Here is a 14,807-nt window from a genome sequence, read left to right on the forward strand (position 1 = left end):
CTTTGTTCTTATGGGGTTTTGTGTGTAGATTGATGAGGAACATTTTATTTAATCAATTTTAGAATAAGTCTGTAACGTAACAAAATGTGGAAAAAGGGAAGGGGTCTGAATACTTTCCGAATCCACTGCATAATCACACCTTTTCCCATCGTCAAAAGCAACCCATTGGAAAACAAAATTGGGTAGATTTTGTCAGCTGTGGACAGTTACATTTGGCTGCCTACCTTTTCAGTCATACTCTTTGTTTGCTAACAATTTTTTTAAATTCTATTTCACATACCTTTTGGGGGTAAACTTCTAAGCCATGTCATTTTTGTCAAAGGGGTAAAAACATTACAAAAAAGTTAAAATACTGTAGAAAATCAGCTGAGCTGAAATTGAATATATGCTTGTGACTTTTAAACGGTTTCTGTCTCTCCTTCTCTTTACGCATGGAAATGTCAAGTCAGATAATTAATTCCAGCTTTTGAACTCACAAATCCTGTCCAATATTGAACTTGTGCATTGTATAAACAGTGCACTACGTAATGGTACTTTCTGTATTAACTTCCTCCAAAGCAGAGGCAGGAACCTTGTCTCTCTCCAACCTCCCCTCCCCATACTTCCTCTCCACCTCTACCCTACTACAATCAGGGATGTTACTGCTGCTTCTGGACCTGACTACAGGTCTGTAGTTCTGGCATATGACGGCCAGCCGGTAGAAGTTCAGGATGACCACCAGGAAGTTTTTAATGGTAAAGAACACCAACATCTGGTGAAAGACATCAAAGTAGGTCATGACGGTGAGCCGGACCACAAGGAAAGGGCCATCCTGGATGAATAGGCTCTCAATGATGCTCCATATGTCTGTGCTGTGCTTGGTCAGGAGGGAATCGCCTTGGCCTTCACCCTCACTTTCTGGCTTTGAGTTCACCACTAAGGACACACACACACACACGCAAGAGTTGAGTTTCAAAAACTATTTTCACATATTGTTGTAATCTAGGGCTGAAGGCCTGAAGTATTTTCCATTGAGGTCTTCAACAGGCTAATTGTAGATATATAGAATTGCATATTCTAAGTGCATCCTCTTAATATTGTGTGTGTTGAGTGGATGGTTACATATCCGCTTCTAGTAAATCATTTCAGGTTGTGAATAATTCAGTAGATAAGGTGTGGTCTGAGAACAAGGGAGGCTGCAATGAACTCTTTATGATCCTCAACACTGAATTGTTTCGCCACATGGCTATAATGGATTTCAGGAGGTCTGGGTTATTGGCAGTTTGCCTGTCAATAGCCTAATCCATCCGCCAAGCAATGAAGAACCGAAGAAGGAGCCTTAATCTGTTTATAAAGCTGACAGATCAAATCACTGTACGGTACACAATATAAGAGTCCATATGTGTTGCTGCATTTTCCAATTTTAGCCATACTGATGATAAAACTGAGTTTCCGACTGTACTAAATAAAGTTTGCTTTAACCAATGGTGAGATCATTGCAGTTTGTATAGGAAGTAAAAATGGTGATAGCAAACAAATCTGCTCAACTTTTTATGTAGCAGCATGGCCACAATAGAGCTAGTTTGCCTCCTTTCAAATGTTTAGCCAAAGTCTAAACAGATCCCATATTGAGTTTACCTAAAACATTATCAATACTCCACTGACAAGAGTATTTTCTGGCCACAGTCATGCTACAAACAGATAACTTGAGAAAGCTGGTGGGGCCATGGGGGGAGGCTCTCTGCAGGTCTATGTCTACAACAGAGAAGGAAAGGTTTGCCTTCAAAGATGTGACATCCACAATGTTGTCTATGATATGGCTGTACCACTCAAAATGAACCCTCAAACCCACCATGAAAGTCTTGGCATCAGCATATAAAATACATCAAATCTGTAATTCACCCTAAAGAATACGAACCTCAACATTCAGACAGATCCCGATAGCCTGTGTCTGTTGGCCAAAAGTCAAGGATAGTTAAGTTCACTGCTGATATTAATAATATTATGAAATGTAGAGACCCACCGGCCAGATGGAGAGGGAACTGTAACATGCTCCAGGTCCACACCGCCAAGATGATGTACACCAGCTGAGGGCTGTTTTCCCTGGGAGGAATACGGAACATACAGCTCAACAAGTCAATGCATGTCCACTGTTGTTAACGGTTTTAGTTTTTTGGTCAATTCTAGGATTTTACATTGATGAATTCTCTGAGTGATTTTGAGAGAATTCCACCGCTGGTTGTTACATTACTGCTACAATTTAGTAACTAGTAAGTAAAACGTTGCATGCGCACTTAGTAGTATCTTAGTAAGTGTGTAACTAGTAAATATTTAAGTAGCACTGCAGTATTGTCGTTCCTTGTGATACAAAAGTCTATATGGAGTCAAAAACTCAACACACCACTAAAGGCAGTTAGGTCACCAGGTTAATGTGAGAACACTGGGATCTAGTAAAGTCTGCTAAAGGCTCTTAAATACTCTGACATGCTTTTAGCCTCAGTCAGTAAAGTCAATCGAAAGGTCGGACACCTACTTGACATCAGACAGTGTTTCACTGGTGAACTCCAAGATGTCAGCTGCTGTGCCAACGAAGATGAGCAGGAGCTGGGAGAGCTCCTCCCGTGTGACCCCGCCCCCCAGTGGGAGGAGCCACTTCCCTATGATGAGTAGGATTAGAAGGACCTGATGGAGGGCCAGGATCCAGTCGTTGGGACAAACCGTGGACAAGAGTTGGTCAAGACCCTTGAATGTCAAGAGAAGGAACAGAGGTTCAAACCACAGATAATAAGCACTAGAAAATGTACTTTTGGAAAGCCTCAGGATATGAAGGGAAGAACAGTCCGCTAATTACCCCCTAAGAGCCATGTCACTGCCATAGAAATAACCTTATATGTTAATAACGAAAAGTATACTTAGATGTCACCCTCGTTGACCGTGTATTCCCAAATACATCTGTGCAGAAAGGCCTTCTGAATAGATTTCATAAGGACTTGTCTTCTGAATATTTGCATGTTTATTTCTCGATTAAGGTCAAGGGTCCTGGCCCTAATTGCAAGGAAACATTTGCACTAGACAAGCATTTCTGGGTACGCACAATGGCAAAAAACATTTAGTTAGAAATCATGACAAACACGGGGCTTCCCATTATACAGTCAACATCATAAGACTCTGGTCACTTGATTCATGCTATGATGAAATATTGAGTGAATGGTCAGAATATACACTGAATATATATATACAAGAGTATATGGAGACCCATTCAAATAAGTGGATTTGGCTATTTCAGCCACACTCGTTGCTGACAGGTGTATAAAATCAAGCACAGTTCAAACCCCCGAGCCATGCAATCTCCATAGACAAACATTGGCAGTAGAATGGCCTTACTGAAGAGCTCTGTGACTTTCAAAGTGGCACTGTCACAGGATGCCACCTTTCCAACAAGTCAACATATATATATATTTTTTTATGTATTTAACTAGGCAAGTCAGTTAAGAACAAATTCTTATTTTCAATGATGGCCTAGGAACAGTGGGTTAACTGCCTGTTCAGGGGCAGAACAACAGATTTGTACCTTGTCCGCTCGGGGGTTTGAACTTGCAACTTTCCATTTACTAGTCCAACGCTCTAACCACTAGGCTACCCTGCCGGCCCATGTTTGGTCATGTAGCGTATATACAAAAGGGTAAAAGGCAAAATAGTCAAGAAATTAAAACCAGTTCCAGTATTTACCTTTAGATAGGTTTGAACCGTTAAATTCCCCACCGTTTCGTTCCGAGAAATCATGCTTCTCACATTTTCCCATGAGTCCAGTTTCTTGCACTGAAATGAGATAAATGAAGTTGTAAGTAAATGTTTGATAACTGTCATGCATATATTGAACATGGAGTTGTGGGATTTCTCTCCTTCTCTGTTTTCTCTACCTGGAGGTCACTAGAGTTGTGATGCTGATGATGTAGTTCCAGAATCCAGATGGATGGAATGATACTGACAAGGAACAACATAATGGCTGGCGAGAACCTCGGGTTGGAGGAGAAAAGGAACTTTATTTATGAACTCTTTATTCCATTCACATGCATTTTGGAGATTCACGCACCCAAAGTGATCCACAAATCATGGTCAATATTCTGTGGATATATATGTTTTATATCTTATGCCCACAGAATAGCATAAAAATGATAACGCAGTGAGAAAAAAAATGCATGTAAAATTACAACAAAAAATGTGAAGTGTAATTTAAAAAAACACAGTGGTAAAACAATTAACACCAAATAGAACCAACACATGCCAGAATGAAAATATTCCTAACCACTTTATCCTCTTTATGACTTTATCATAAGGTTTGACAAAACAATCACATATTATTTTGGGAGCACAGGAAGTGTTCTCTCAGAGGGAGATGTGGCAGACAGACATGTCATTCTTCAGTCTAGGGGTACCACCCTATCCTAATATGTCCCAGGACATGTTATTAGCACAATGGGATAAGCAGCTGGATAAGGACTCTCTAGGGAGGGGGAAGGGGGATGTAGTCTGTTGTACAGTAAAAAAAAAGAAAAGAATTGGATTCTTCCCCAGAAAAAAATAATTTATCACTTTATCTTGTTAATTTGTCTGTTATGTCTTTAAGATTAAAATATCTGGATAGCCTGCACATGACAAATTACGCACAGTATGATGTGCAAAATAGTGTAGGAAGCCTACTCAGAAGACTAAATAAATGAACAACATCTTACCATTTATAATCTTTTCCCTTTCTTCTTTTCAAAGTTATTATCATTTCGACAACGAGAGGTAGAAAGAGGAATGTCATAAACCAGTAGATATTGTCATCTTTAACCAATGTCACTCTCCAAACTCCGATGAGTGAGATAAGAATGAAAAGCAACCTAGTAACTACCGCACACGAAAATTTGACCACAAACGCCATAATACTTAAGAGTAAAGATTCGACAGCTAGTGTCCCGTTATTCCTGAAACTCCCACACACAGCCACTTGTACTCCAGCAGCAGCACAAACATTGACGTCATTTTAGTATGGTAATATAAACTTCAAAATAAAAGCCTGCATTCCAAAACGTTGCAATGTGGATAACGCATTCAAATGATATTGAATTTTAATCAATGGCCACTTTAATTGTGCCAAGAAAATGCTATAGGTAATTTATGAAAGCAAATAAAAAAAATATGGTTTTTAAAATAGACCAATAATGAAAAAATACAATGTTGACATACATGTTGAGAATATTGGTCTGTAGATCGAAAACCTTTCTACCTGTTTCAGTTAAAGTGGGGTGTAAAATACTCAGGAGGGTCACTACTAACCAATATGTGTAGTTTTGGAGAGGGATTGTGTTGCACGGCCTGCTGCTGACTTTTCACTCTGCCCCCTCAAGCGCAAAAAGCAATACGTAAAGTGGAAGTGACAGCGTTTTAACTACACTGAACAAAAATATAAACGCAACAGGATAAGTGTTGGTCCCATATTTCATGAGTTTAAATAAAATATCCTAGACATTTTCCATATGCACAAAAAGCTTATTTCTCTCCAGTTTTATGCACAAATTTGTTTACATCCCCATCAGTGAGCATTTATCCTTTGCCAAGATAATCCATCCACTTGACAGGTGTGGCATATCAAGAAGCGGATTAAACATCATGATCATTACACAGGTGCACCATGTGTTGGGGACAATAAAAGGCCACTCTAAAATGTGCAGTTTTGGAACACAACACAATGTCACAGATGTCTCAAGTTTTGAGGGAGCGTTCAATTGGCATGCTGACTGCAGGAATGTCCACCAGAGCTGTTGCCAGAGAATTTAATGTTAATTTCTCTACCATAAGCCACTTCCAACATTGTTTTAGAGAATTTGGCAGTACGTCCAACCGGCCTCACATCCACAGACCACGTGTAACCCAGCCAGCCCAGGACCTCCACATCCGGCTTCATCACCTGCGTGATCATCTATGACCAACTACCTGGACAACTGAAGAATTTCTGCACAGAAACCGTCTCAGGGAAGCTCATCTGCGTGCTCGTCATCCTCACCAAGGTCTTGACCCGACTGCAGTTTTGCATCGTAACCGACTTCAGTGGGCAAATTCTTACCTTCAATGTCCACATGCTCTTCATGGATGAATCTGTACCGGGCAGATGGCATTGTGTGGGGGAGCGGTTTGCTGATGTCAACATTGTGAACAGAATGCCCCATGGTGGCGGTGGTGTTATGTATGGGCAGGCATAATGGCAATTTGAATGAACAGAGATACCGTCATGAGATCCTGAGGCCCATTGTCCTGCCATTCCTCCACTGCCATCACCTCATGTTTCAGCATGATAACGCACGCCCCTATGTTGTAAGGATCTGTAGACAATTCCTGAAAGCTGAACACTTCCCAGTTCTTCCATGACCTGAATACACACCAGACATGTCACCCATTCAGCATGTTGGGATGCTCTGGGCCGAGTGGCGCAGTGGTCTAAGGCACTGCATCTCAGTGCTAGAGGTGTCACTACAGACCCTGGTTTGATTCCAGGCTGTATCACAACTGGCTGTGATTGGGAGTCCCATAGGGTGGTGTACAATTGGTCCATTATTAACTGACTTGCCTAGTTACATTTTTAAAAAGTCAACTTAAAATTTAAAAAATGTACGACAGCGTGTTCCAGTTCCCGCCAATATCCAGCAATTTCACACAGCCATTGAGAAGAGTGGGGCAACATTCCACAGGCCACATTCAACACCCTGATCAACTCTATGCGAAGGAGATTAGGCAAATGGTGGTCACATCAGATACTGACAGGTTTTCTGATCCACTCCCCTACCTATATTTTTAAGGTATCTGTGACCAACAGATTCATATCTATACCAGTCATGTGAAATCCATAGATTAGGGTCTAATGAATGTATTCAATTTGTTGATATTCTTATATGAACTGGCTTTCAAATTGTTGCATGTTGCATTTATATTTGTTTTTCAGTTTCACTTACAGATATGAAACAGACAATCATAATATCAGTAAAAAAATATCCAAATCCCAGTTTATGCTACAAAACAAACTTTGCAAGAGGTTCTAAAATTAGGTTCTATTTTACTCAAAAGTCCATGATGTATAGTAAGGCATTGTTGCCAGAATAGATGGATGCAGTTCAATGCATGATTAATATATTTCACCAATACATTTCTTGGTAGTCTAACAAATATTGCTATCAGGTTGTAAATCACAGCTGGCATGGTACATTGTTTGCGTCCTCCAGCCATTCAGTATGCACTTTCAGTTTCACTCAATATTATGGACGAAACTGATGAATGTAACGTTAGCTAACTAAGGCTGCGAATGTCAATATAAATCAAACTATTTATTTATGCAGCTATTTATTTAGCCAGCTAAAAACAGCCTAACATTAGCTGCTGGGACAGCCTGGTCTCATAGCAACCATAAATCCGAGACAATCAACTTAGTATGATAATATTTTACGTTTGGGATGGTTACTTAAGACATTAAGACTCATAGTTACTTATAACTTCTTATGGCTGGGGGCAGTATTGAGGAGCTTGGATGAATAAGGTGCCCAGAGTAAACTTTGATTTGATTTGATTTGATTTGACTCCCTCCTACTCAGGCCTAGTTGCTAATATATGCATATTATTAGAAGATTTGGATAGAAAACACTCTGAAGTTTCTAAAACGGTTTGAATGATGTCTGTGAATATAACAGAACTCATATCGCAGGCAAAAACCTGAGAAAAAATCCAACCAAGAGGTGGGAAATCTGAGGTTTGTAGTTTTTCCAACTCATTGCCTATCGAATATACAGTGTCTATGGGGTCATATTGCACTTCCTAAAACTTCCACTAGATGTCAACCGTCTTTAGAACCTTGTTTGATGCTTCTACTGTGAAGGAGGGGGGAATGGGAGCTGAATGAATCAGAGGTCTGCCAGAGTGGCATGAGCTGATCACGCGCCTTTACGTGAGAGTTAGCTTGCGTTCCATTGTATTTCTGAAGACAAAGGAATTCTCCGGTTGGAACATTATTGAAGATTTATGTTAAAAACATCCTAAAGATTTATTCTATACATCGTTTGACATGTTTCTACGGACTGTAACGGAACTTTTTGACTTATCATCTGGTCCTAGTGATCGCGCCTCATGAATTTGGATTACTGGGCTAAACGCGCGATCAAAAAGGAGGTATTTGGACATAAATGATGGACTTTATCGAACAAATCAAACTTTTATTGTGGAACTGGGAATCCTGGGAGTGCATTCTGATGAAGATCATCAAAGGTAAGTGAATATTTATAATGCTATTTCTGACTTTGTTTACTCCACAACATGACGGACATCTGTATGGTTCGTTTTGTTGTCTGAGCGCTGTAGTCAGATTATTGCATGGTGTGCTTTTTCGGTAAAGCTTTTTTTAAATCTGACATAGCGGTTGCATTAAGGAGACGTTTATCTAAAGTTCCATGTATAACTCTTGTATCTTTTATCAATGTTTATTATGAGTATTTCTGTAAATTGATGTGGCTCTCTGCAAAATCACCAGATGTTTTGGAAGCAAAACATTACTGAACGTAACACGCCAATGTAAACTGAGATTTTTGGATATAAATATGAACTTTATCGAACCAAACATACATGTATTGTGTAACATGAAGTCCTAGGAGTGTCATCTGATGAAGAAGATCATCAAAGGTTAGTGATTCATTTTATCTCTATTTCTGCTTTTTGTGACTCCTCTCTTTGGCTGGAAAAATGGCTGTGTTTTTCTGTGACTAGGTGCAGACTTAACATAATCGTTTGGTGTGCTTTCGTCATAAAGCCTTTTTGAAATCGGACACTGTGGTGGGAATAACAACAAATTTATCTTTAAAATGGTGTAAAATACTTCTATGTTTGAGGAATTGTAATTATGAGATTTCTGTTGTTTTGCATTTGGCGCCCTGCACTTTCACTGGCTCATATCGATCCTGTTAGCGGGATCTAAGCCATAAGAAGTTTTTTAAGGCAAAAACTAATGTAGAGTGGGCAGTAGAGGTGAATGGGTTGAGTATTACGCAAATGTTGATCAACCCAAATTTGCGAGTTCGAATCTAATTACTTTCGCATTTTAGCAACTTTTCAACTAGTCACTACTTTTTAGCTACTTTGCAATGACTTAGCATGTTAGCTAACCCTTTTAGCGAACCCTTCCCCTTACCCTAATCTTAAACCCTTTAGCCTAATTGCTAAAGTTAACCCTAACCGGTAGTCTAGCTAACGTTAGCAAGCTAGCTAATGTTTGCCCCCTAACTAAAATTCATAACATATCATATGTTCAGCAAATTCCTAACATTTTGTATGTTTTGAGAATTCGTAAGCATTCGTACAAATTACAATTCTTAGCATATGCATAAGGAATGATTGACATCCGCAAAGGAATACATACCATATGAAACGCAACTTACAGTGCATTCGGAAAGTATTCAGACCCATTGACTTTTTCCACATTTTGTTATGTTATAGCCTTATTCTAAAATAGATTTTTTTTTAAATCCTCATTAATCTACTGTCATGACTTCAGCTGAAGTCGGTCCCTCTCCTTGTTCAGGCGGTGTTCGGCGGTCGACGTCACCGACCTTCTAGCCATCACTGATCCATTTTTCATTTTCCATTGGTTTTGTCTTGTCTTCCTTTACACCTGGTTCCAATCCCATCAATTACATGTTGTGTATTTAACCATCTGTTTCCCCTCATGTCCTTGTTGGAGATTGTTTGATTGAATGTTTGCGTAGTATGTGTGGGTTTTGTACCCACTTTTATTATTTTTGTATTTTAGTTTTGGAGTTTTGTGAAACATTGATTAAACAACTCCGTTTATACCAAGTTCAATTCTCCTGCGCCTGACTTCCCTGCCACCAAAACGCACCCATTACATCTACACACAATACCCCATAATGACAAAGCAAATTTATTAAAGTAAAAAAACAAAAATACCTTTTTTACATAAGTATTTTAGACCATTTGCTGAATTCAATTGATTGGACATGATTTGGAAAGGCACACACCTGTCTATATAAGGTCCCACAGTTGACAGTGCATGTCAGAGCAAAAACCAAGCCATGTATTAGACCTCAGGATAAGACCCAGATGCAGACAGTTCGAAATAACACATGTTTATAATGATACAGGGGGCAGGCAAATGACAAGTCAAGGGCAGGCAGAGGTCAGTAATCCAGGGCAGAGTCCAGACCTCCTCTCCTTCCTACGTTCCCATAGCCGCCCATCGATCCGGATGATCGAGATCCGTTGGTAGTTCCCAGGCTGCTAGCTCGTCCTTAACTTCCTCCAACAATCCGTGCAGGAACATGTCGAACAGAGATTCCGTGTTCCAGGCTTAGCAGCCAATGTGTGGAAATCCTCAGCATAGTCTGCCACACTACGGGAGTCTTGCTGGAGTAACTCCCGTAAATCACCGTGATGAGGTACGCTATCTTCAAGCAGTCCGAGGGGAAGGAGGAGGGCTGCAGCTCGAAGATGAGGGAACACTGAGCGAGAAACGCCCGACAGGTTCCCGACTCTCCAGCGAAGTGTTCCGGAGGAGGTAAGCCGGGTTGGAAGCCAGGGTGGCCGGGAGAGACGCGCTGATGACAGCTGGGTTACTGAGATCAATGGCAGGTAAAGGTTAGTAATCCATGGCAGAGTGAAGAGGTACTGAGCGGCAGGCAGGCTCATGGTCAGGGCAGTCAGCGGTCAGTAATCCAGAGCAGTGTCAAGAGGTACAGAACGGCAGGCAGGCTCAGGGTCAGGGCAGGCAGAATGGTCAAAAACCGTGAGAACTAGAGAACAGAAACTAACAAGAAACAGGAGTACGGGGGGAAAAAGCGGGTCGGCTTGACGAGACAAGAGGAACTGGCAATAGGCAAACAGAGAACACAGGTATAAACGCACCAGGGTTAATGGGGAAGATGGGCAACACCTGGGTGGAGACAAGCACAAAGACGGGTGAAACAGATCAGGGTGTGACACCATGAGGTCGAAGGTACTGTCCTTAGAGCTCCGAGACAGGATTGTGTCGAGGCACAGATCTGAAGGAGGGTACCAAAAACTTTATGCAACATTGAAGGTCTCCAAGAACATAGTGGCCTCCATAATTCTTAAAATGGAAGAAGTTTGGAAACACCAAGACTCTTCCTAGAGCTGGCCACCCAGTAAAACTGAGCGATCGGGGGAGAAGGGCCTTGGTCAGGGAGGTGACCAAGAACCCGATGGTCACTCTGACAGAGCTCCAGAGTTATGTGGAGATGGGAGAACTCTGGAAAGATGGGATGGGCTCTGTGGAGAGATGGGCTCTGTGGAGATGGGAGAACCTTCCAGAAGGACAACCATCTCTGCAGCACTCCACCAATCATGCCTTTATGGTAGAGTGGCCAGATGGAAGCATGTTGATATGTTTTATTGTACAGTAAGTGCTATGGATGTATTGTTACAGGGAAACTGTGTTATTTTGTTAGTTGGACGGTGGATAGTTCAAAGAGGAGCAATACAGGGGTATGCGCCTATCATTTAAATTTAGTTGATTAGATTAGTATCTGGGTGTGTTGTCCTGTCTTTAGTTTCTATTAGCAAAGTGCAAAGAAATGCTAATTCAGGTTGGGGGTGAGTTTCTGCTTGAATTTTGTTAAATGGGCAGTGAATTTGCTCATATTTTAAGAACTTGCTTCAAAACTCCTGCATCTTAGATAAAAAATACTCATGTTATCTTCCTATGACACTCCCACAATCGAATCCATTCTTTGTGCTGCAAAACTAAGCAGTAAACACACTCCTCAAGCCTCGTGAATATTTGATGAGGGGCTGTGTACTTCCAGTTATGAACAAAACAAAACAAAACAAAACACAAAAATCCAAAAATGTAATAGATTTTGTTGTTGTTTATTACATGTCCAATTTTGACACAATAAATGAGAAACATTTTGATTTCAGATTTTCGTTGTTAAAATTTAGAAATGTCGTATTTTGAATCAAATTGGCAGTAGTCCCACTAAGGGCAAACTAGATGGGATGGCGTATCGCTGCAGACTGCTATGGTAGCCTTGCTGGTTAAGTGTGCCTTGAATTCTAAATAAATCACTGACAGTGTCACCAGCAAAGAATCCCCACACCATCATACCTCCTCCTCCATGCTTCACAGTGGGAACCACACATGCAGAGATCATCCATTCACCTACTCTGCGTCTCACAAAGACACAGTGGTTGGTAACAAAAAAATCAAACCAGAGGACAGATTTCCACCGGTCTAATGTCCATTGCTCATTTTTCTTGGCCCAAGCAAGTCTCTTCTTATTATTGGTGTCCTTTAGTAGTGGTTTCTTTGCAGCAATTCGACCATGAAGGTCTGATTTACGCAGTCTCATCTGAACAGTTGATGTTGAGATTCGTCTGTTGTTATTTGAACTCTGTGAAGCATTTATTGGGCTGCAATTTCTGAGGCTGGTTACTCTAATGAACTTATCTTCTGCAGCAGAAGTCACTCTGGGTCTTCCTTTCCTGTGGCGGTCCTCAATAGAGACAGTTTCATCATAGAGCTGGATGGTTCTTGCGACTGCACTTGAAGAAACTTTCAAAGTCCTTGAAATGTTCCATATTGACTGACCTTCATGTCTTAAAGTAATGATGGACTGGCGTTTCTCTTTGCTTATTTGAGCAGTTCTTGACATTATATGGAATTCGTCTTTCACCAAACAGGGCTATCTTCTGTATACAACCCCTAACTTGTCACAACACAACCGAAGGGCTCAAACTCATCAAGAAATTCCACAAATGAACTTTTAACAAGGCATACCTGTTAATTAACACAAGACTTTGCAAAGCTGTCATCAAGGCAAAAGGTGGCTACTTTGAAGAATCTCAAATATAAAACATATTTTGATTTGTTTAACACTTTTTTGGTTACTACATGGTTCCATGTGTTATTTCACAGTTTTAACATCTTCACTACTATTCTACAATGTAGAAAATAGTACAAATAAAGAAAAACCCTTGAATGAGTAGTTGTGTCCAAACCTTTGACTGGTACTGTATGTAAATAAGGTATTTCTGCCTTGCATTTTTTATACATTTGCAAACATTTCTAAAAACCTGTTTCTGCTTTGTCATCATGGGGTATTGTGTGTAGATTGATGAGGAACTTTTTTTTATTTCATCAATTTTAGAATGAGGCCATAACGTAATAAAATGTGGAAAACGTCAACGGGTCTGAATACTTTCCGAATGCATGACAGAAATATCTTAATCTGACTCACAGGACTGTACTTGCTCACTGAATTCAGAGGTTGTGTGAAAGCCGTCATTACATTATTCATAAAAACTCCTGCTGTGTCCTCAATGTTTGTAGATTCTATAGAGATTTGATAGTCATTAGCCTTTGATATGTACTACACAGTCCTCTTCCAAAACGAACAATATTTGGTTAGTAGAGACCCTTCTGAGTATTTCCCACCCCACTTTAAGTGAGACAGGTATTTTTACTATTTTCTACAAGTTCCTAATGTTTGGTATACTCAGTGTATTAAAGTGTATTGCATTGGGGTCTGTATGGATGGGTTGGAGAACAAAGTGCTGCTGTGGATGTGCAACACAGCCCCCTTAAAAAATGAACCATATTTGGTTAGTAGAGACCCTACTGAGTATGTCATACCCCGCTTTAGTTGAGACCTGTAGAAAAGTTCTCTCTACAAGCCAATAAGCATTGACAGGTGTGGGTGGAAGTAAGGAGTCACCAGAGACTCATTTAAGTTTTGCAGACTCTATTGAGTAATTTTAATAACATATATTTGTATTTTATTAGAAGTGTATTTCTTTAAATATAGCCTACACAATAGCTTTCAACTTACAAAAGAAATGCTGATACAATATATACAAATAATTGGGTCAAATTATCCATTCATTTTTTTTTAAAGACAGTTGCAGTGCTCTGAAAAACTAGAGTGCAAAAAAATATCGATATTTCCTAAGTTTACCATGTCTTTGCTGTGGGACTCTTATTTTGAGAAAAAAAAATTCCACGATCGTGCTGCCAGCATAATATCCTGCTGCTAGGAGTACGGTAATCACACAGCCACCAAAGTTTACGCTCCTCCCCAAAATGGGGTCTCGTTTTTGATTTACGTGTTGCATGACAATAGTGACATCCAATGCAGCCAAACACAATTAGGATACATGTTGTGTACACAACCAAAAGGCTATTTATTTATTTGATCGAATTGTCAGGGATTTAAATGTGCAACTTTGTGCTGAAGAGGGCAGCATTGCAGGGCTTAAAATGTAAAATGCCTACTGTTATATATATTTTTTATATTAGGCAATAAATTATTTGATTATGATAGATGTATTTCAATTAGGCTATACACAGGCTCAAAGGAAAATACGATAACACAGAAGATATTCACTGGAATGGTTTATCAGATGATTTCGAAAATTAACATGCAATAAAAATAAATAAATAAATAAACATCTATATTGACTTGTTTACCACTTTACAGACACACTACTGAACGTAAATTAAACTTTGGCATCTACGAGTTTAATTAACGATGGCCATGGTCTCTGCTCCAGTGAGATAGCCTAGGCCCCCTCAAGGTGACCATGTCTGTGTATTTTGAAATACATTTATGGACAGAGGGAAGAGAGGACATTGAGAAAGACCTAACATAATAACCAAATGTAAGTTTTTATCTGATTACATCTACAGTATGGCGTTCTTAAGAAATGATTAGGCCTATATCCAATATCTTAGTCACTGATACATTCAACTATGAAATAGAGATTTGCTCATTTCC

General features: G+C 39.9%; 1 protein-coding gene across 1 annotated transcript; it reads right to left on the reverse strand.

Moving 5' to 3' along the window:
• Window positions 1-4,969, reverse strand: tmem26a (transmembrane protein 26a). Its single transcript, XM_024425036.2, has 6 exons — window positions 4,713-4,969; window positions 3,900-3,996; window positions 3,709-3,798; window positions 2,513-2,721; window positions 2,003-2,082; window positions 1-915 (listed from the first exon to the last, which is right to left on the reverse strand). Exons 1-6 carry the CDS (start codon window positions 4,904-4,906, stop codon window positions 521-523), a joined length of 1,065 nt encoding a protein of 354 aa, XP_024280804.1. The 5' UTR covers window positions 4,907-4,969; the 3' UTR covers window positions 1-520.
• Between the last annotated feature and the right edge of the window lie 9,838 nt (window positions 4,970-14,807).

Source organism: Oncorhynchus tshawytscha, linkage group LG06, assembly GCF_018296145.1.
Source record: "Oncorhynchus tshawytscha isolate Ot180627B linkage group LG06, Otsh_v2.0, whole genome shotgun sequence".
Taxonomy (NCBI): Eukaryota; Metazoa; Chordata; class Actinopteri; order Salmoniformes; family Salmonidae; genus Oncorhynchus; species Oncorhynchus tshawytscha.